Source organism: Mustelus asterias, chromosome 19 (genome assembly GCF_964213995.1).
Source record: "Mustelus asterias chromosome 19, sMusAst1.hap1.1, whole genome shotgun sequence".
Lineage (NCBI taxonomy): Eukaryota > Metazoa > Chordata > Chondrichthyes > Carcharhiniformes > Triakidae > Mustelus > Mustelus asterias.
This window is the reverse complement of record NC_135819.1, coordinates 57,082,618-57,105,647: the sequence shown is the minus strand read 5'-3', so window position 1 is coordinate 57,105,647 and position 23,030 is coordinate 57,082,618. Positions and strand designations below refer to the sequence as shown.

At 45.6% G+C, this 23,030-nt stretch overlaps 2 protein-coding genes across 2 annotated transcripts in view; one reads left to right on the top strand and one right to left on the bottom strand.

The window, feature by feature from the left end:
* Positions 1-1,548: 1,548 nt before the first annotated feature.
* saysd1 (SAYSVFN motif domain containing 1) lies at positions 1,549-9,463 on the bottom strand. The gene is made up of 2 exons (XM_078234724.1): positions 9,270-9,463; positions 1,549-3,307 (listed from the first exon to the last, which is right to left on the bottom strand). Exons 1-2 carry the CDS (start codon positions 9,438-9,440, stop codon positions 2,972-2,974), a joined length of 507 nt encoding a protein of 168 aa, XP_078090850.1. The 5' UTR covers positions 9,441-9,463; the 3' UTR covers positions 1,549-2,971.
* A 13,156-nt stretch (positions 9,464-22,619) lies between these two features.
* Positions 22,620-23,030, top strand: part of cd36 (CD36 molecule (CD36 blood group)) — a 43,203-nt gene continuing 42,792 nt past the window's right edge. The window contains exon 1 of the mRNA XM_078234764.1: positions 22,620-22,739. Coding sequence (XP_078090890.1) covers positions 22,620-22,739 — 120 coding nt within the window. The remainder of the gene's footprint in view (positions 22,740-23,030) is intronic.

The window sequence follows — 23,030 nt, the reverse complement described above, 5'->3', positions numbered from 1 at the left end:
ACAGCAAAGGAATCACACATTAGTTCAAAGTGATTTCCAGAATCCAGCAAGTTAAAGTCCAGGATTTTTTTCCCCCTCTTGTCAGAGTTTAGTCCAAAGTGTGCCTGGGTCCCTGGTTGGAGACAGCAGCATGAATGTGCTTAAAATGAATGACGCTGTAGCACATTGCGATTTCTGTGCTTAGACAACTTAGCTGTACATTTGAGACTCAAGAGGCAGGAACCATAAGACCATAACCATAAGATGTAGGAGCAGAAGTAGGCCATTCAGCCTATCGAGTCTGCTCCACCATTCAAGGAGATCATGGCAGATCTATGACAAACCTCAACTCACTTTCTCATCTTATCTCCATAACCCTTGATTCCCTTACTGATTAATCATTTGTCTACCTCCCGCTGAAACATATTTATCATCCCAGCCTCTGCGGTAAAAAAATCCACAGATTCATTGCCCCCAAGGGAGGAAACTCCTTCTCAACTCTGTCTTAAATGATGACCCCTTATTCTGAGATTATGCCCTCTGGGACCTAGACTCTCCCGCAAGGGAAAACTCAGCATCTACCCTGTCAAGCCCCATGATAATCCTACGTGTCTTAATGTCACCTCATCCTTCTAAACTCCAATGAGTACAGAGTCAACCTACTCAACTTTTCCTCATAAGAAAATCCCTCCATACCTTGGACCAACCTCGACAACCTGCTTTGTACTGCCTCCAAAGTCAGTATATCTTTCCTTAGATAAGGGGACCAAACCTGTTCAGTATTCCAAGTGTGGTCGAATAATGCCTTGTATAGTTTTTGCAAGACTTCTCTATTTTTGTTGTCCATTCATCCTTTGGAATAAATGATGTCGAGGTGATGGCGTTGGACTGAATGGGCACACTGAGAAGTCTCACAAAACCACGTTAAAGTCCAACAGGCTTATTTGGAATCACAAGCTTTCGGAGCGCTGGTCCTTCATCAGGTGAGTAGACGTTAGTTCACAAACTTGGCATAAATAGGCAAAGACACAATTGCAAGATAATTACAGATTGGAATGTGGAGAATGGTTGGAATGCGAGTCTTTGCAGGTAATCAAGTCTTTACAGGTACAAACTGTGTGAGTGGAAAGAGGGATAATCACAGGTTAAAGAGGTGTGAATTGTCTCAAGCCAGGATAGTTCATAGGATTTTGCAAACCCAGGCAGTATGGTGCGGTTACAAGTAGTGTGACATGAACCCAAAACCTGTTCTAGACCATCCTCATGTGTGCGGAAGTTGGCTATCAGTTTCTGCTCGGCGATTCTGCATGGTGTCTCGAAGGAGGCCTAAACACCTCTGCTTTAAAGATGCACCTTAAATACTCTCTGACCGAACTTTTGCTCATCTGCCTGAGGTTCACTGTCAAATTTTGTTTTATAACATTCCTATGAAGCACCTTGGGACATTTTACTATGCTAAAGCTGCTACATAAATGCAAGTTGTTGCTGTTGATGTCAAAGATTTCTTGGTATTTTTCAAAGTGGATCAGAATTCTCTGACGGTCATTCTTTTGGCAAATCAAATAAATTAAATCAAACAGGACAAAGCCCTTTAATGGGGGGGGGGGGGGGGGGGGAGAGAGAGAGAGAGAAACCACCTGAAACAAAAAGACAAAGTGTAAAGGAAACTTAAAACATTACAGCAAAATGTGATGAAAGGAGTCAATAACACATCCCAGTCCTTGTGAGGCCCGGAAGGCCTCAACGACGTCCATGGACACTGCGTGCTCCCTCACCACGGACATCTCCGAGTGCCGAGGCCAACAATAATTCACTCGATCAATAATACAAAGGCAGCTGATTTGAGCACTTAATAAAGTGGTGTCTGTTGGGCTTTACTGTGTGAAAATTGCCCGCCACGTTAACTCATGCTGCAAAACCATACAGAATGCAAGTGCCTTCTTTATTTTCATCTTGCAAGGGGAAGGATGAGCATTGGAACAACGCACTGCACACTTGTCGTTAGTAGCCTGAAATCAAAGCTGAAACGTAAGAAATTGGAATGTAGACTGGAAGAGGGAGGTACGGGGGTAAGAACAGCATGGTTCACATTTCCTATCTAAATTCTGCTGGTGGCCATTTTAAGAACTGGGTGAAATCCTGTAGCAATCTAAAAAGCAATTTGTGATGTTCTGAGGAAATCATCTGTACAGATAACATGACACATAACATTTAGAAGGTGAACATTAGAAGGTGCAGCGTTGAAATATAATGGTATCAATGAAGTGTCAGCCGCGTGACTTATCACTACAGCTTGATTTATCCGATAGAAGTGGCAGCTTGTCAAATGACTGACAAAACTACTCTCGCTGTTAGTGACCTGCAACTTCTAGTACTGAAAAATGTAAGAAATGTCCTTTCCTGTCTACTTAACTGTAAAGAGCATCTTTGGTAGAAATGTGGTTTGCAGGGCTCAGTGTCAGCAATAAATCGCCTGGGTTTTACTCATGATTTATAAAAGAGCTCATGCGAACACAGACTTAGTCCTGCTTTGTCACCTAATCCATATATTAAAACACAGCAAAACGGAAGGAAGGACTGCAGGGCAACCGGAATTTTGCAGGTCAATAGCAGGGAGACTGAAGATTATTTAATGTGGCACTTATATTTAAATACTAAATATACCGCACTACCTGTATAGTATTCCAGTATTAATCCGGAGACTGAAGTCAGAATTACGGTCAAATACATTGTGTCATTAACCAAGCTCGCTTTTGTAAATGATGAATGCCACTTTAATTGGCACCTTTTATTGTGTTTAAGTATCACCACAGTTCGTGTTACATGTTGACAGTCTTCAATGTGGATGATACCTACTGCTAACCATTGACTGACGTGGTGTAAGAGACTGCAATAATAAACTGAGAACTCTGTCCTCTTTTTAGGCAAACTGAGAACTCTGTTGGTTACTTCATATGTGGGTATTCAGTACAAGTTTTTCACAGGTTAAGAGTCACCTGCCAGCCAGGGGCCTGTACTGAAGTTCTCGCTCAAACTGTTCTGCTGTCAGACTCCCTTCAATAGCCTTACAGCCGGGATTGAACACAGAGTACGCACTAACTTCACCTTGCTTCTTTCTGCCAGAGTCTCGGGTCCCAACGTAAATCCAATAGAACATCGACAGTACAAAATATACCAGTCCGAACTCCAGCTCAATGAACAGACCGAGCAGGACCAGCCAGAGCAGGAATTTCAGGATAGTCACAGTCCAGAAGTTAGAGTGATCAGATTCAACAGGCTCTTCCAGAGATCTCTCCGGGAATGAAGTCTGGACATTTTCTTTCTGCCCCTGAAAGAAAAAGAATTTGAGTTTTAAGCCGTGATTGGGCTGAGGAGCAATGATTACCCACTCAGTGTAGAAAAACTCAAACATTTGATTCCACGTTTGATTCACTGACAAGTCACAAGCGTGGGACAGATTAGTGACAAGGAAGACAATCGTAAGAGCAACCAAAATTACAGGCATATACTATCAGAGAAGCCAAGCTACGGTCCTGCGGAAAGCGGGCAAATCTACTCAGCATTGGGATGGTGGGAACAGATTCATTGCTACTGGGGAAAAGGGAGATGGATAAACATTTGCAGGATTATGGAGAAATAGCACAGCACTGGCCCTGATTGGGTAACTCACTTACCATGGACTGGGTGGCCTGTTTCTGTGCTGAAAGGTTCTATAAAAGGCTCTTGGAATAGTGTAGATTAGATGGGCTTTAGATTTGTTTCACTGGTCGGCGCAACATCGAGGGCCGAAGGGCCTGTACTGCGCTGCAATGTTCTATGAATCACCCCAGCCTGCATTCTTAGCGCCTCACTTCCAACCAAGTGGAGTCTTAAGTATAAATCTTTGAAATAACTGAAAAGATCCAGTGACTAAATGTTTAACCCTCATTTCAACTAATATGAATAATTCACTCCGAGCGCACGAAGCTCACCGGTCTCTGAGTTTCATCATTTTACAATGTTATCTCTCTCTTCCATAATCTAGATGTTTCTATCTAATTTCCATCTGTAACGTTCCCACGTATAACCTAACTTGGTGACAGGAGGGATTATTGTGCTTTTCAGCTCACTAAATACAGACAAGCAAAATTCTGTGGATGCTGGACAAACCTGCGTTGTGCTACAGGGGCAGGTGGTGGAATTTTTAAAAATAACACAGGTAGGTGGTTTCAGAAGTAGAAAGACCACAGTCTAGCCAAAGCCACTGCTGCTGCACACACTGCAAGGACTGATCACCAGCCTCTCAGAACACCTAGGAACGGGCAAAAAAAAACATGGCCCTGTCAGCACTGCTTACACATCCCAGGAACAGAGAGAGTGTGAGATCTTTCCGGAGGGGAAATAGACACAAGTGAATAAATCTTGATAGTATATTAAAGAGTGTCATTTAGATGTAAATTATTCAGGGGTGACTCATGCACAATATGCACTCTTTAATCATTCTGCTTCATCAAGGAGGATGGGTTCTGCTTTCACATGTCACGCTCTGAGGGGGACTCAACTTCACCCTTCATTTTCATTTCCAAGAACTGTGCGAATGGATCCAGAGGTGGAACCCAAATTAAAGCATCGTGCAGACGGGGGAAAATACAGGAAATCATTCAGTTCATAGAAACATAGAAGACAGGAGCAGCAGGAGGCCATTCGACCCTTCGAGCTTGCTCTGCCATTCATTACGATCATGGCTGATCATCCAACTCAATAACCTCATCCACATCCATAATTCATGTTGAGAATTTGTAATTAATTCCCATTTGGACTTTAAAAAATCTCCATCCAATTAAATTTCCATTTTCAGCTTCGCCCAACTCTGGCAGATTGCAGCATCCCTCAGCATCAACTCTTTCCGATAGCTATGCTTGTCACAGCCTCTGGGTTCTAAGATGTTGAGTCTCGTGCTTTCACATGAATGGTGAAAAACGAGTCTGTTAAATCATGTCACAAGCTCCACGTTGGGCGAAATCGAGGTCTAGTTTTTTGTGAGATGCGTGGGAAGGTTTTTTAAAAATTACAATTTATAATCGCAGAAGGCAATACTAATGTGGTCCATGCACGTACCATGACTGCAGTGAGGCAGCAGTAAGTAGATAACATTATCAGCAAACTGTAAGGACATTGCACTCTCCTAATGGAGTAGGGTTCAGTTTGTGACAATGAAGATGCATTGTTCCTGCCAGCTATCTGTGCACTGTGAACATTGGTAGGCAAATGGGATCACTGCCAAATTTGACTATTCCAATGCTCTCTGGATCATCTTTCATCTGGCACCCATTTTAAACATCCAGCTCATCATGAACTTTATTTGATTTATTATTGTCACATGTATTAGAATACAGTGAAAAGTATTGTTTCTTGTGCACTATACGGACAAAGCATACCGTTCATAGAGAAGGAGAGTGGAGAATGTAGTGTTACAGTCATAGCTAGGGTGTGGAGATAAATCAACTTTATGTCCTGTATCCTACCTTGAGCTAGCTCCACTCACTCATCACGCCTCGCCTTGACTTACATTGGTTCCCATTCATTACCCCCAACTTAAACTGCAGGAATCCTCCCTGCCATCGCCCCACTGGCTATAGAGCGGCAACCAGAAAGAAAGCCAGCAAAGGTTTGGGAATTCTCCCAGTTAAAACAGTAGAGCAGCAACGTGAGTGGAAAGCAGTGAATAAGGAAAGGGACTCAGTCAGGGCATTGTTGTAATTGCAGACACCAGTCCCACAGGGTGGCACAGTGGTTAGCACTGCTGCCTCACAGCACCAGAAACCCAGGTTCGATTCCGGCCTTGGGTGACCGTCTGTTTGGCGTTTGCACATTCTCCCCATGTTTGCGTGGGTTTCCTCCCACACTCCAAAGATGTGCAGGTGGATTGGTCTTGCTAAATTGCCCCTTAGTGTGTAGATTAGGTGAATTAGCTATGATGGATGTGCTAGCATGGGGCAGGGAGTGGGGCTGGGTGGGATGCTCTTCGGAGTCAATGCAAACTCGATAGGCTGAATGGTCTCCTCCTGCACTGTCAAAAGTCTATGAAAGGGCTGATTTGTGGATTAACAGAGAGTACAGAAATATGAATACACAAAATAACAGATCGAGAGGGTTTTAAACTCTCCAGAGCTATCTAGTGGTCAGATCCTGCTAACAGCCAGTGAAAGTGACAAAGCAAAATGGAATGAGAAATGTGCAGCAATTTACAATGGCAAATAAGAAAGAGTAAAAATTCCAGCAACGGGAAGTAAGACAGAGAATGCACAGCCTAAACAAGCTTTTATAGTGTGATTCAATTGTGTTTGTGCATTGCGTTTGGTCAGCACGATGGCACAGTGGTTAGCACTGCTGCCTCACGGCGCCAGGGACCCGGGTTCAATTCCCAGCTTGGGTCACAGCCTGTGCGGAGTTTGCACGTTCTCCCCATGTCTGCGTGGGTTTCCTCTGGGTGCTCCGGTTTCATCCCACAGTCCGAAAGGTGTGCTGGTTAGATGTATTGGCCATACTAAATTCTCCCTCAGTGTATCCGAACAGGCGCCGGAGTGTGGCGACTAGAGGATTTTCACAGTAACATCATTGCAGTGTTTATGTAAACCTATGAGTGACTAATAAATAAATTTAAATATTGAGCACACTCTCAGATTAATGCTGAACAGGAATCAGTGATGGTATTCAGGCCAGTTAGGCTTCCTGGCTCTGCATTAAGCTGTGTGTATGAGGTTCCTGGCTCTGCATTAGGCAGTGTGTGTGTGTATGAGGTTCCTGGCTCTGCATTAAGGTGTGTGTGTGTGTGTGTGTGTGTGTGAGGTTCCTGGCTCTGCATTAAGCTGTGTGTGTGTGAGAGGTTCCAGGGTGTGTGTGTGTGTGTGAGGTTCCTGGCTCTGCAGTGGGCGGTGTGTGTGTGTGTGTATGAGGTTCCTGGCTCTGCATTGGGCGGTGTTTGTATGAGGTTCCTGGCTCTGCATTAGGCGGTGTGTGTGTGTGTATGAGGTTCCTGGCTCTGCATTAGGCTGTGTGTGTATGAGGTTCCTGGCTATGATTAAGCTGTGTGTGTGTGTGTGTATGAGGTTCCTGGCTCAGCATTAGGCCGAGTGTTTGCATGTGTGAGGTTCATGGCTCGGCATTAGGCGGTGTGTGTGTGTGTATGAGGTTCCTGGCTCTGCATTAGGCGGTGTGTGTGTGTATGAGGTTCCAGGCTGTGTGTGTGTGTTGGGGTTCCAGGCTGTGTGTGTGTGTAGGGGTACCAGGCTGTGTGTGTGTGTAGGGGTTCCAGGCTATGTGTGTGTGTAGGGGTTCCAGGCTGTGTGTGTGTAGGGGTTCCAGGCTCTGCGTGTGTGTGTGTAGGGGTTCCAGGCTGTGTGTGTGTGTGTGTGTGTGTAGGGGTTCCAGGCTGTGTGTGTGTGTAGGGGTTGCAGGCTGTGTGTGTGTGTGTGTGTGTGTGTGTAGGAGTTCCAAGCTGTGTGTGTGTGTGTAGGGGTTCCAGGGTGTGTGTGTGTGTAGGGGTTCCAGGCTGTGTGTGTGTGTGTAGGGGTTCCAGGCTGTGTGTGTGTGTGTTGGGGTTCCATGCTGTGTGTGTGTGAAGGGGTTCCAGGCTGTGTGTGTGTGTGTGTGTGTGTGCGTGTAGGGGTTCCAGGCTGTGTGTGTGTGTGTGTGTGTGTGTGTGTGTGGGTAGGGGTTCCAGGCTGCGTGTGTGTGTGTGTAGGGGTTCCGGGCTGTGTGTGTGTAGGGGTTCCAGGCTGTGTGTGTGTAGGGGTTCCAGGCTGTGTGTGTGTAGGGGTTCCAGGCTGTGTGTGTGTAGGGGTTCCAGGCTGTGTGTGTGTGTGTGTGTGTGTGTGTAGGGGTTCCAGGCTGTGTGTGTGTAGGGGTTCCAGGCTCTGTGTGTGTAGGGGTTCCAGGCTGTGTGTGTGTGTAGGGGTTCCAGGCTGTGTATGTGTGTGTGTAGGGGTTCCAGGCTGTGTGTGTGTCGGGGTTCCAGGTTCTGTGTGTGTGTGTGTGTCGGGGTTCCAGGCTGTGTGTGTGTGTGTAGGGGTTCCAGGCTGTGTGTGTGTGTGTGTGTGTGTAGGGGTTCCAGGCTGTGTGTGTGTCGGGGTTCCAGGCTGTGTGTGTGTGTGTAGGGGTTCCAGGCTGTGTGTGTGTGTGTGTGTGTGTAGGGGTTCCAGGCTGTGTGTGTGTGTGTAGGGGTTCCAGGCTGTGTGTGTGTAGGGGTTCCAGGCTGTGTGTGTGTAGGGGTTCCAGGCTGTGTGTGTGTAGGGGTTCCAGGCTGTGTGTGTGTAGGGGTTCCAGGCTGTGTGTGTGTAGGGGTTCCAGGCTGTGTGTGTGTAGGGGTTCCAGGCTGTGTGTGTGTAGGGGTTCCAGGCTGTGTGTGTGTAGGGGTTCCAGGCTGTGTGTGTGTAGGGGTTCCAGGCTGTGTGTGTGTAGGGGTTCCAGGCTGTGTGTGTGTGTGTAGGGGTTCCAGGCTGTGTGTGTGTAGGGGTTCCAGGCTGTGTGTGTGTAGGGGTTCCAGGCTGTGTGTGTGTGTGTGTGTGTGTGTGTGTAGGGGTTCCAGGCTGTGTATGTGTGTGTGTAGGGGTTCCAGGCTGTGTGTGTGTCGGGGTTCCAGGTTCTGTGTGTGTGTGTGTGTGTGTCGGGGTTCCAGGCTGTGTGTGTGTGTGTGTCGGGGTTCCAGGTTCTGTGTGTGTGTGTCGGGGTTCCAGGCTGTGTGTGTGTGTTGGGGTTCCAGGCTCTCTGTGTGTGTGTGTAGGGGTTCCAGGCTGTGTGTGTGTGTGTGTGTAGGGGTTCCAGGCTGTGTGTGTGTAGGGGTTCCAGGCTGTGTGTGTGTTTGGGGGTTCCAGGCTGTGTGTGTTTGGGGGTTCCAGGCTGTGTGTGCGTGTGTGTGTGTGTGTAGGGGTTCCAGGCTGTGTGTGTGTGTGTGTAGGGGTTCCAGGCTGTGTGTGTGTCGGGGTTCCAGGCTGTGTGTGTGTGTGTGTGTGTAGGGGTTCCAGGCTGTGTGTGTGTAGGGGTTCCAGGCTGTGTGTGTGTAGGGGTTCCAGGCTGTGTGTGTGTGTGTGTGTAGGGGTTCCAGGCTGTGTGTGTGTGTGTCGGGGTTCCAGGCTGTGTGTGTGTCGGGGTTCCAGGCTGTGTGTGTGTAGGGGTTCCAGGCTGTGTGTGTGTAGGGGTTCCAGGCTGTGTGTGTGTTGAGGTTCCAGGCTCTCTGTGTGGAGGTGGCTCTCTCCAGGCTGAGCCTCTGCTCAGTCAGGGCCCAGCGGGCTGTCCCGGCCTCACTCACTCACTCTGCCCTCAGCCGTGTCCTGCAGCCGCTCCGGGCTCTTTGCCGCCTCTCCCCGGGGCCGCAGCCGGTGCCACAAAGCGGTGAAAACCCCGCGGCTCCTCCAGGATCCGCTGTCGCTTTGCGGCTTCTCCAACCGCTGACGGGCTCGCCATTCCGCCAACTTCCGCTCCATCCTGCGGGGCGGAAGTGTCCCTCAGTAAAGTGTCCACCTATCCTGCGGGGCGGAGGTGTCCCTCAGTGAACAGTGTCCGCCCAATGATTAGAGAAAGGTCCAGAGTCTGGGGACATCTCCGCAGAGAAAGATCTGGAATTCCACCACTTGCTGTTACACATTAAATTAAAACGTATTTAAAAATCACGCGTCCTGTTTGATTGCAACTCTTTTTTTGTGAGCTTAAAGAAAACATGCCACTTAATGTTTGTGCTCGTAAAATAAATGGAGGTCAATATCACAATAATATTGAGTTTGTAAAACTGTCTTGGATACTGAATATCCACAATAGCTGAGAAGCGAAGTTATAGAGTCATAGAGGTTTGCAGCATGGAAACAGACCCTTCGGCCCAACTTGTCCATGCAGCCCTTTTTTTTAACAACTAAGCTCGTCCCAATTGCCCACGTTTGGCCCATATCCCTCTATACCCATCTTACCCATGTAACTGTTCCAAACACTTTTTAAAAGACAAAATTGTACCCGCCTCTACTACTACCTCTGGCAGCTCGTTCAAGACATTCACCATCCTCTGTGTGCAGAAATGCCCCTCTGGACACTTTTGTATCTCTCCCCTCTCACCTTAAACCTATTCCCTCTAGTTTTAGACTCCCCTATCTTTGGAAAAAGATATTGACTATCTAGCTGATCTATGCCCCTTATTATTTTATAGACCTCTATAAGATCACCCCTCAGCCTTCCAGGCTGTGTGTGTGGAGGTGGCTCTCTCCAGGCTGAGCCTCTGCTCAGTCAGGGCCCAGAGGGATGTCCCGGCCTCACTCACTCACTCTGCCCTCAGCCGTGTCAAGGCCCAGAGAAAAAAGTCCCAGTCTATTCAGCCTCTCCATATAATTCAAACCATCAAGTCCTGGTTGCATCCTAGTAAATCTTTTCTGCACTCTTTCAAGTTTAATAATATCCTTTCTATAATAGGGTGACCAGAGCTGTGCACAGTATTCAAAGTGTGACCTTATCATTGTCTTGTACAACTTCAACAAGATGTCCCAACTCCTATATTCAATGTTCTGACCAATGAAACCAAACATGCCAAATGCCTTCTTCACCACTCTGTCCACATGTGACTCCACTTTCAATGAGCCTAGATCTCTTTGTTCTGTAACTCTCCCCAACGCCCTACCATTAACTGAGTAAGTCCTGCTCTGGTTCAATCTACCAAAATATGTCACCTCACATTTATCTAAATTAAACTCCATCTGCCATTCGTCAGCCCACTGGCCCAATTGATCAAGATCCCATTGCAATCTGACATAACCTTCTTCACTGTCCACTATGCCACCAATCTTGATGTCATCTGCAAACTCACTAACCATGCCTCCTAAATTCTCATCCATATCATTAATATAAATGACAAATAACAGTGGACCCAGCACTGATCCCTGAGACACACAGCTGGCCATAGGCCTCCAGTTTGAAAAACAATCCTCTACAACCACCCTCTATCTTCTGTCATCAAGCCAATTTTGTATCCATTTGGCTATCTCACCCTGGATCCTGTGAGATTTAATCTTGTGCAACAACCTACCAGACGGTACCTTGTCAAAGGCCTTGCTAAAGTCCATGTAGACAACATCAACTGCACTGTCCTCATCTATCTTCTTGGTTATCCCTTCAAAAAACTCAGTCAAATTTGTGAGACATGATTTTCCACTCACAAAGCAATGCTGAGTGTCCTTAATCAGTCTTTGCCTCTCTAAATGCCTGTAGATCCTGTCTCTCAGAATACCTTCGAACAACTTACCCACTATAGATGTGAGGCTCACCAGTCTGTAGTTCCTAGGGTTTTCCCTGCAGCCCTTTTTAAACAAAGGCACAACATTTGCCACCCTCCAATCTTCAGGCACCTCACCTGTGGCTGTCGATGATACAAATATCTCTGCTGGGGGACCCGCAATTTCCTCCGTAGCCTCCCACAATGTCTTTGGCTACACTTCATTAGGTCCCGGGGATTTATCTACCTTGATGCGCTTTAAGACTTTCAGCACCGCCTTCTCTGTTATATATACACTCCTCAAGACATCACTATTTATTTCCCCAAGTTCCCTAACATCCATGCCTTTCTCAACAGAAAATACTGATGAGAAATATTCATTTAGGATCTCACCCATCGCTTGTGGATCTACATATAGATGACCTTGTTGATCCTTAAGAGGCTCTACTTTCTCCCTGGTTACTTTTGCCCTTTATATATTTGTAGAATCCCTTTGGATTCTCCTTTGCCTTATCTGCCAAAGCAATCTCGGGTCCTCTTTTTGCCCTCCTGATTTCTCTCTTAACTCTACTTCTTCACCCTCTATACTCCTCAAGGGATCCACTTGATCCCAACTGCCTATGCATGTCATGTGCCTCCTTCTTCTTCTTGACCAGGGCCTCAATATCCTGAGTCATCCAGGATTCCCTACTTCTGCCAGCCTTGCCCTTTACTCTAAGAGGAATGTGCTTACCCTGAACCCTAGTTAACACACTTTTTGAAGCCTCCCACTTACCAGACACCCCATTGCCTGCCAACAGACTCCCCCAATTAATTTTTGAAAGTTCCTGCCCGATACCATCAAAATTGGGCTTGCCCCAATTTAGAATTTTAGCTGTTGGGCCAGACCTATCGTTCTCCATAGCTAGTAATTAGAAGAGAAGTGTTTCTTGTCCTGGGGCTATGAACGCAAACAGGATTGTTCCAATTTAATTCAGTTGCTTCGTTCTTACAATGAAGATATTTTCTGATGGTCCCTACTCAATGAATTATTTATTTACTCAAACTTTGTTCCTCTGATTGCGTGCGGGACAATGAGCAGTAAGGTTCTGTCACTGTCCCCACTCCATCACAATTTGTTTGCTCAGTCCAGGCAGTGTCCTACTCTTGAAGGTCCCATCTTCCTTTTCAATCAACAATAAAAGCAAAATACCGCAGATGCTGGAATCTGAAACAAAAACAGAAAATTGTGGGAAACCTCAGCAGATCTGACAGCATCTGTGGAGAGAGAATAGAGCCAACGTTTCGAGTCTGAAGAGTCATCTACAGGATAAATATCTGCACTGTTCGAAGAGCAGGACACTGCTCTTGCAAATCCAGACAGGCAACTACCTGATTTTTCCCTCTGCAAGCCCTGCTCTCCCCTTTCGCGCTCCTGTCAATCAACCTAATTAAGCCCTACTCCGAAACCCCAGGGGACAACCCAAAGAATAAACAAAACTACATTAGCTCAGATTAAAACAAACACTCCAATAACGAGGAGCAATTATTGTTCTGAATTCTCAGCATGTGGGCTGCCTGGAGCAGACAAATCGGCACCATAATCTGAGCTAAAGTTTAAAACATTCCCTTCACAACAAACATGACGCAAATACTTTTCTTAAAGGCACAGTATCTCTGGCTAGAATTCATGCCAGGTACCTAAATAATGTGACACCTTATTTAAGAATGAAAAATGAAATTGAAACTAAGTTGCAGTATCTTTGCAAACAGGTGACTGCAAAATGGATGAGGGAAAATGTTATCAGCTGCAAGGCAGGACCCCCAAGGAATGTGCCGAGAAAATGAGAGAGAAGTTCTGGCAGCACGGTGGGACAGTGAACAAAGAACAAAGAAAATTACAGCACAGGAACAGGCCCTTCGGCCCTCCAAGCCTGCACCGACCATGCTGCCCGACTTAACTAAAACCCCCTACGCTTCCGGGGACCATATCCCTCTATTCCCATCCTATTCATGTATTTGTCAAAACGCCCCTTAAAAAGCACTACCGTATCCACTTCCACTACCTCCCCCGGCAACAAGTTCCAGGCACCCACCACCTTCTGTGTAAAATACCTGCCTCGTACATTTCCTTTAAACCTTGCCCCTCGCACCTTAAACCTGTGCCCCCTAGTAATTGACTCTTCCACCCTGGGAAAATGCTTCTGACTATCCAATCTGCCCATGCCCCTCATAATCTTGTAGACTTCTATCAGGTCGCCCCTCAACCTCCGTCGTTCAGTGAGAACAAACCAAGTTTCTCCAACCTCTCCTCATAGCTGATGCCCTCCATACCAGGCAACATCCTGGTAAATCTTTTCTGTACCCGCTCCAAAGCCTCCAAATCCTTCTGGTAGTGTGGCGACCAGAATTGAACACTATATTCCAAGTGCAGCCTAATTAAGGTTCTATAAAGCTGCAACATGATTTGCCCATTTTTAAACTCGATACTCCGGCCGATGAAGGCAAGCATGCCGTATGCCTTCTTGACTACCTTCTCCACCTGCATTGCCACTTTCAGTGACCTGTGTACCTGTACACCCAGATCCCTCTGCCTATCAATACTCTTAAGGGTTCTGCCATTTACTGTATATTTCCTAAATGTATTAGACCTTCCAAAATGCATTACCTCACATTTGTCTGGATTAAACTCCATCTGCCATCTCTCCGCCCAAGTCTCCATCCGACCTATATCTTGCTGTATCCTCTGATGGTCCTCATCACTATCTGCAAATCCACCAACATTTGTGTCATCCGCAAACTTACAAATCAAACCAGTTACATTTTCCTCCAAATCATTTATGTATATTACAAACAGCAAAGGTCCCAGCACTGATCCCTGAGGAGCGCCACTTGTCACAGCCCTCCATTCAGAAATGCACCCTTCCACTGCTACCCTCTGTCTTCTTTGACTGAGTAAGAAGTTTAACAACACCAGGTTAAAGTCCAACAGGTTTATTTGGTAGCAAAATGACCGAGCCAGTTTTGTATCCACCTTGCCAGTTCACCTCTGATCCCATGCGACTTCACCTTCTGCACCAGTCTGCCATGAGGGACCTTATCAAAGGCCTTACTGAAGTCCATGTAGACAACATCCACTGCGTTACCCTCATCAATCATCTTTGTCACTTCCTCGAAAAACTCGATCAAGTTAGTGAGACACGACTTCCCCTTCACAAAACCATGTTGCCTCTCACTAATACGTCCACTTATTTCCAAGTGGGAATAAATCCTGTCTCGAGGAATCCTCTTCAATAATTTCCCTACCACTGGTGTAAAGCTCACCGGCCTGTAATTACCTGGATTATTCTTGCTACCCTTCTTAAACAAAGGAACAACATTGGCTATTCTCCAATCCTCTGGGACCTCCCCTGTAGCCAGTGAGGATACAAAGATTTCTCTCAAGGCCCCAGCAATTTCCTCCCTTGCCTCCCTCAGTATTCTGGGGTATATTCCTGATGCGCGATTAAATCACTCGGGAGGCTGGATCGTACCCGGGAAATAAAGGCTTTTATTAGTAACAAGAATGGAGCATACTGCATAACAATACAATCCCAGACTAAAGGGTCACCAGACAGTGCAGTGACCTTTATACTCCTACAGGTAGGCGGAGCCAACCGGAGTGTACCACAGAACAATACCAACAGGTAGAACACCCCAACCCTAATCCCAACAGTGACAACAGCAACATATGTACAAGTACCCATAGTGGTAACCATCTATGGTTCACCACAATCCCATCAGGCCCCCAGGGCCTGATGGGATATACCTTAATGTTTCTCAGGAACCTCAATACCTCCTCCTTTTTAATCTCAACATGACTCAAACTATCTACACATCCTTTCCCAGACTCATCATCCACCAAGTCCTTCTCTTTGGTGAATACTGATGCAAAGTATTCATTTAATACCTCACCCATTTCCTCAGTCTCCACGCATCGATTCCCTCCCTTGTCCTTGAGTGGACCAACCCTCTCCCTGGCTACCCTCTTGCTCTCTATATATGTATAAAAAACTTTGGGATTTTCCTTAATCCTGCTGGCCAATGCTTTTTCATGACCCCTTTTAGCCCTCCTTAATCCTTACTTAAGTTTCTTTCTACTTTCCAATTCCCGCATTCCAAATTTGCTTCGTGTGTTCCCAGCCTCCTAGCTTTGACAAATGCTTCCTTTTTCTCTTTGACTAGGCTCACAATATTTCTCGTTATCCAAGGTTCCCAAAACTTGCCATACTTATCCTTCATCCTTGCAGGAATGTGCCGGTCTTGAATCTCTATCAACTTACACTTGAAAGCCTCCCACAGGCCAGATGTTGATTTGCCCTCAAACATCTGCTCCCAATCTACATTCTTCAGTTCCTGCCTAATATTGTTGTAATTAGCCTTCCCCCAATTTAGCACCTTAACTTGAGGACTACACTAATCTTTATCCATCAATACCTTAAAGCTTACTGAATTGTGGTCACTGTTCCTGAATTGCTCCCCTACTGAAACATCAACCAGTGGTTAGCACTGCTGCCTCACAGCGCCAGGGACCCGGGTTCAATTCTGGCCTTGGGTGACTATTTGTTTGGAGTTTGCACGTTCTCCCCGTGTCTGCGTAGGTTTCCTCTGGGTGCTCCAGTTTTCTCCCATTGTCCAAAGATGTATAGATTAGGTTGATTGGCCGTGCTAAATTCCCCCTTGGTGTCAGGAGGCTACGGGGTTAACGATCTGGGTGGGACTGTAGTCGGTGCAGGCTCGATGGGCCAAATGGCCTCCTTCTGCACTATTGGAATTCTATTCCACGTTTCTGGGAAGCGAGTGCTTCAGGAGTTTCAGGCAGGTTTCCCGCCCCTCGCAGATTCTGTGGCTGCCAAGCAATTGCTGAAGAAAGCATTTACACTGGGCTCACAGCAGCAACCAGAGCTCTGGGTCCACCACACTCGTGATTCCCCCTCCCCACCCTCTTCACCATCACCCAATCCTGTTTCTTTTCTTGATCTTTCTCAGGCTTCTGCCGCGTGCACTGTTTAAAAACCACTGCCGCCTGTGGCATACTTGCAAGCTTCCTGTGGCACACCAGTGTGCAGAGCGTTTGGGAACCACTGGTCTAAAGGATCAACACTAACTTTAGTTACTCCTTTCCTCTTTATATTCTTGTAGAGACTCTTACTATTGATTTTTATATTTCTAGATAGGTTTCTCTCATACTCTATTTTCTCCCTCTTTTATTGTATTTTTTAGTTATTCTTTGCTACTTCTTAAAGTCTGACCAATCTTCTGACCCCTACCACTAATATTTGCAGATTTGTACAGTGTTTCTTTCAATTTGACACTATTCCTAATGCCCTTATTTAGCCATGGATGCTGCATCCTCCCCAAAGAGTCTTTGTTTCATGCTTGGATAAATCTTTGCAGAGATTTATTAAATGTCTCCTTAAAAATCTGCCATTGCATCTCTATTGTCTTACTTTTTAACTTTGTTTTTTAGCTAATTCGGCTTTTATACTCTTATAAATTCTTTTATCTGGGCTTGCATGGTGGCATGGGTGGCACGGTGGCACAGTGGTTGGCACTGCTGCCTCATAGCGCCAGGGAGCTGGGTTCGATTCCCAGCCTTGGGTCACTGCCTGTGCGGAGTCTGCACGTTCTCCCCGTGACTGCGTGGGTTTCCTCCGGATGCTCTGGTTTCCTCCCACAGTCCAAAAGATGTGCTGGTTAGAAGCATTGACCGTGCTAAATTCTCCCTCATTGTACCCAAAACAGGTCATGATGTGGAGATGACTGGGGTAAACACAGTAAGAGTTTTAACAACACCAGTTTAAAGTCCAACAGGTTTATTTGGTAGCAAATGCCATTAGCTTTCGGAGCGCTGCTCCTTCGTCAGATGGGGTGGATATTCACTCCATCTGACGAAGGAGCAGCGCCCAAAACAGGTGCCAGGGAGTAGCAACTAGAGGATTTTCACAGTAACTTCATTGCAATGTTAATGTAAGCCTATTTGTGACAATAATAAGATAAACTTTAAATTTAAACCGGCTTAGACCCACAATTCTCCCCTTCAAACTGAACATAAAATTTATTCATGTTCTGATTGCTTTAAACTAAAGGTTCCTTTACATGGGGTTATTGATGAATCCTGCCTCATTGCTCTTTACCAGGTCTGGAATAGCCTGTTCTCTGGTAGACTCCAGAGTGTCCTGCTCAAAGAAATTGTTCTGAATGCTCATTACAAATTCACTTTCTGGGCTACCTTTGCTAGTCTGGTTCACCCAATCAACATGTAGATTAAAGTCACTCATGATTATTGCAGTACCTTCCTTACCCCCACGGCACGTCCCACGCTCCCCCCCCCCCCCTCCCATTTACTTTTTCCTGTGTACCCTGTCCTACCATGTAGCTACTGTTAAGAAGCCAATCAACTAGTCCCACAAGTGACCTCTTTCCTGGTTCTAACCTCTGTCAACTATATCTACACTTTGTTATTTTGAGCTAAGATCATCTCTCACTACTGACATCCTTAATTAACAGAGCTACTGTTTCCCAGTTTCCTTTTTTCAACATGTCCTATCCCCTTCAATATTTAGATCCAAGTCGTCATCTTCCTGTAACATGTCTCCGTAATGGCTATCAGGTCATACATATTTATTTCTATCTGTGCTAACATATAGAAGGCTGCACACATTCAGATACAAAGCCTATAATTCTACCGTATTACCATTTTTTGCAACCTCTGACCTTATCTGCTGGTACACTCTACAGTTTGTCTTCTCTGTCCCTTCCTGCCATGTTCTGGTTATCGTTACCCAAACTGGTAATCCACTTTAGTACATTGTTCTTACTCTTTGATTTACTACATCTCCTCTCACATGGTATCTTCCCCCATTATCATGTTTAAAACTCCCTTCATACTCCTTACTCATTCTCAGTGCAATCTACGTACCAATGTGGACAATGGCAACTGGATTTTTCCTCCCCCACTGCAAGTTCCCCTCTAACCCAGGGCAGATGTCCTGAATCCTGGCACTGGCCAGGCAACACAGACCCTACTTGCATCCATATAGGTTGCAAATGCTTCAAATCTGTTGGACAATTATAAGGGCCGATGCTCGTCCTTCTGAGTCCCATACCTGCCTCGCTCACAGTCCCACCCTCCTGTCCCTGACCACTGACTAAATCAGAAGACCCTACCCTCAGGGGTGTGATCTCCTTCTGGAACAAAGTATCCAGGTAACTTTTCCCCCTCCCTGATAATACAGTGTCTGCAGCTTAGCCTCCAGCTCGGTAACTCTGAGCTAAAACTCCTCAAATTACAGGCACTGACTGCAGCTGTGTTTGCTGTGGATTACACTGACATCCCAGAGCTCCCACATTCTGCAGTCGCAACACCTTTATTAATTCATTTATTTTACTGAATTAATTTATCATTAATAAACCCTACCACAACTCACAAGCTTTCCTACTATTTGGAAACGTTGCTACTACTAATTAAACCTTACAATTACTAATAAATTACCAGAGTTTTGAAGGTAAGAAGAAAGATAAAAGAAAGAGGAAAAAGGAAGCGTATGTAAGGATGAGAAAACAAGGTTCAGTTGGGTCGCTTGAGGGGTACAAGGTAGCAAGGAATGAGCTAAAAAAAGGGCTTAGGAGAGCTAGGAGGGGGCATGAGAAGTCCTTGGTGGGTCGGATCAAGGAAAACCCCAAGGCTTTTTACTCTTATGTGAGAAATAAAAGAATGACCAGGGGTGAGGTTAGGGCCGGTCAAGGACAGTAGTGGGAACTTGTGCATGGAGTCAAAACAGATAGGAGAGGTGATGAATGAATACTTTTCTTCAGTGTTCACCAAGGAGAGGGGCTATGTTTTTGAGGATGCCTGTGAGATACAGGCTGATAGGCTGGAGGAAGTAGAGGTTCTGAGGGAAGATGTATTAGCAATTTTGAAAAACCTGAGGGTCGATAAGTCCCCTGGGCCTGATGAAATGTATCCTCAGATTCTTTGGGAGGCAAGGGATGAGATTGCAGAGTCTTTGGCTTTGATCTTTGGGTCCTCACTGTCCACGGGGATAGTGCCAGAGGACTGGAGAGTGGCGAATGTTGTTCCTCTGTTCAAGAAAGGAAATAGGAATGACCCTGGCAATTATAGGTCAGTTAGTCTTACTTCGGTGGTCAGTAAGTTAATAGAAAAGGTCCTGAGGGATAGGATTTATGACCATTTGGAAAGATGCAGCTTAATCCGGGATAGTCAACACGGATTTCTGAAGGGTAAGTCTTGCCTCACAAATTTGATTGAATTTTTTGAGGAGGTAACTAAGTGTGTAGATGAAGATAGAGCAGTTGATGTCGCACATGGATTTTAGTAAGGCATTTGATAAGGTTCCCCATGGTTGGCTCATGAAGAAAGTAAGGAGGTGTGGGATAGAGGAAAATTTGGCCGATTGGATAAGTAACTGGCTATCTCATAGAAGACAGAGGGTGATGGTGGATAGAAAATTTTCAGACTGGAGACCAGTTACCAGCGGTGTACCATAAGGATCAGTGCTGGGTCCTCTGCTATTTGTGATTTTTATCAATGACCTGGAGGAGGGGGCTGAAGGGTGGATCAGTAAATTTGCTGATGACACCAAGATTGGTGGAGTAGTGGATGAGATGGAGGGCTGTTGTAGGCTGCAAAGAGACATTGATAGGATGCAGAGCTGGGCCGAAAAATGGCAGATGGAGTTTAACCCTGATATGTGCAAGGTGATTCATTTTGGTAGGACAAATTTGAATGCAGATTACAGGGTCAATGGTGGAGTTCTGAGGAATGTGGAGGAACAGAGAGATCTTGGGGTTCATATCCACAGATCTCTAAAGGTTGCCACTCAAATGGATAGAGCCGTGAAGAAGGCCTATAGTGTGTTAGCGTTTATTAACAGGGGGTTTGAGTTTAAGAGCCGTGGGTTTATGCTGCAACTGTACAGGACATTGGTGAGACCACATTTGGAATATTGTGTGCAGTTCTGGTCACCTCACTATAAGAAGGATGTGGAAGCGCTGGAAAGAGTGCAAAGGAGATTTACCAGGATGCTGCCTGGTTTGGAGGGTAGGTCTTATGAGGAAAAGTTGAGGGAGCTAGGGCTTTTCTCTTTAGAGTGGAGGAGGATGAGAGGCGACTTAATAGAGGTTTATAAGATGATGAGGGGGATAGATAGAATGGACGTTCAGAGACTATTTCCTCGGGTGGATGTAGCTGTTACTAGGGGGCATAACTATAAGGTTCATGGTAGGAGATATAGGAGGGATGTCCGAGGTAGGTTCTTTACTCAGAGAGTAGTTGGTATGTGGAATGGACTGCCTGCTGTGATAGTGGAGTTGGACACTTTAGGAACTTTCCAGCGGTTATTGGATAGGCACATGGAGCACACCAGAATCATAGGGAGTGGGATAGTTTGATCTTGGTTTCGGACAAAGCTCGGCACAACATCGAGGGCCGAAGGGCCTGTACTGTGCTGTACTGTTCTATGTTCTATAAAAAAAGCAATCACCAATAAATTACTTAGCTGTTATCCTGTTAAGTTACATTTTAATATTTTTAGAACGCTGCCAGTCCACTTTGGAGCCACAGACTGAAGTCTCCTCTAACACTCTGTTAAACTTTCCGTAGTTCTTCTTTTCTCTTGTGCACTTTATAAACTCTCTGCCTCACTTTTCCCCTTTAAGAAACTTCTTAAAAGCTTTTTTGGCCTCTGACCTTGCATCTCCTTCTGTGGCTCGGTCTCATACTTTGCTCCTGGGTGGCACAGTGGTTAGCACTGCTGCCTCACAGCGGCAGGGACCCGGGTTCGATTCTGGCCTCGGGTCACTGTCTGTGTGTCGTTTGCACGTTCTCCCTGTGTCTGTGTGGGTTTCCTCCGGGCGCTCCGGTTTCCTCCTACAGTCCGAAAGGCTAGTTAGGTGCATTGGCCATGCTAAATTGCCCCTTAGTGTCCCAGATTAGGGGGTTTAGTGGAGTAAATACATGGGGTTGCAGGGTTATGGTCTGGGTGGGATGCTCTGTTGGAGAGTCGGTGCACTAGATGGACCGAATGGTCTGCTTCTGCACTGTAGGATTCTATGAATGCCTTGGGATGTTTTATTTTGTTAATGGCATTATTTAATATAGGTTGTTGTTCAAACTTACAACATCATTACATTATTTATTTGCTTGTATTGTGTGGTGCCATCAATGGATGAGAGCAAAAGTGCAACAGAGGAGGGCCAAACTATATCAGACCTCAAGAAGATTTGAGAAAACTACTCTCAAAATATTAGCATCAGAAGTAAGGGAAGGAATGTGCAGAATCTAGCCAGCAATCACTTTCAACATTGGGATTAATACTGGGAAATACTAATTTAAGAGTGACAGAAAATAATGCAGAAAGATAGGAACCAAGAAATCAAACTGAATGGTTTTTAGTGCAATATGCCTTTAAGATCACAAGTTCTCAAAGGCCAGAACATGCTTTTCATACATTTAATATCGATTCAATCATTTCAGGGGCACAAAACCCAGGAAATCGTGCCTTCAGCTATTTATATTCATTGGCATAAAAATTAAGAACCATCCAAACTTAGAACCATGGATGATCTTCAACTTCAACTTCTCTTTTCCTCCCAATCTTCCTATCTCTATATTCACTTAGATTCTAGGAACCTATCACTCTCAGCCTTCAATATACTCAAGACCAAGTATCCATACACATTCCAAAGATTCACAACCCTCTGAGTGAAGAAATCAGTCCCAATGGCTGAGTCTTCACTCTGTTACATGCTTGTACATCCCGTCTACATGGGGAAACAGCTTCTGGCCTTTTTCTTTTCCTAATTGCCCTCGTCAGGGCATTGAAATGTCAATCACATTGCTGTGGATCTGGATCCATATGTAGGCCAGAATGGGTAAGGGTGGCAGATTTCCTTCCCCTAAAGGGCACTACTGAACCAGCTGGATTTTTACAACATTGGTTTTTAATTCCAGATTTTTATTGGATTCAAGTTTCACAATCTGCCTTGGTGGGATTCGAAGCCGTTTTCTCAGAGTGTTACCCAGGGTCCCTGATTATCAGTCTTGTGACAATCCCACTACACCACTGCCTCCCCCGTAAATTAAATTGGCACAATAGCAGATCCATAGGAAACTGCATCCGCTCGTATTGTCAGCATGTTTCTTATCATGTGAACTTTGTTGTGTGTGATCTTTGTGTGTGTTGTGAGGTAGAACCTGACACCAGTCAAATTCCGTGTTATCAGCGCTTTGCCCTTCTGATTGGACCTCAAATGTTCTTTCACTCTTTGGTGAGAAGCTGGACGTTTAATTGACTCCCATTTTCTCGAGCTGTCTTTTCGCATCGATTGCCGTCTGCTGCAACTTGGTCTGTTCTGAGACTGATTGGGAATAATGCATTGTGACAAAAAAAAATTACTTTACATTGGACTTGTTGTTGGTGCATTGTTGTTGATACTTGGTGGCGTTCTGATCCCAGTTGGAGATAAAATAATCCACGATACAATAAATAAGGTATTTAACTTTCCACATGGATGTTGTTACTTTCTCTTTAAAGATCTTAATTGACAAGTGCCGACCCTTATCTTTAGGCGTATGTTTCTGTGACACTATCGCCAGAATTCTACCGCCTCGCCTGCCACATAATCGGAGCAGGCGAGGGGCGGAAAATGGAAATGTCTGTTGATCTCAGGCGGGAATATTCGGTCTCGCTCGAGTGACGCTGTACAATCCTGCCTCTCAATGCTGACATTAATGGTATGAGTGTGCTGATAGATTCCTGTTCTCTTCATTCGCTCGTTAAAT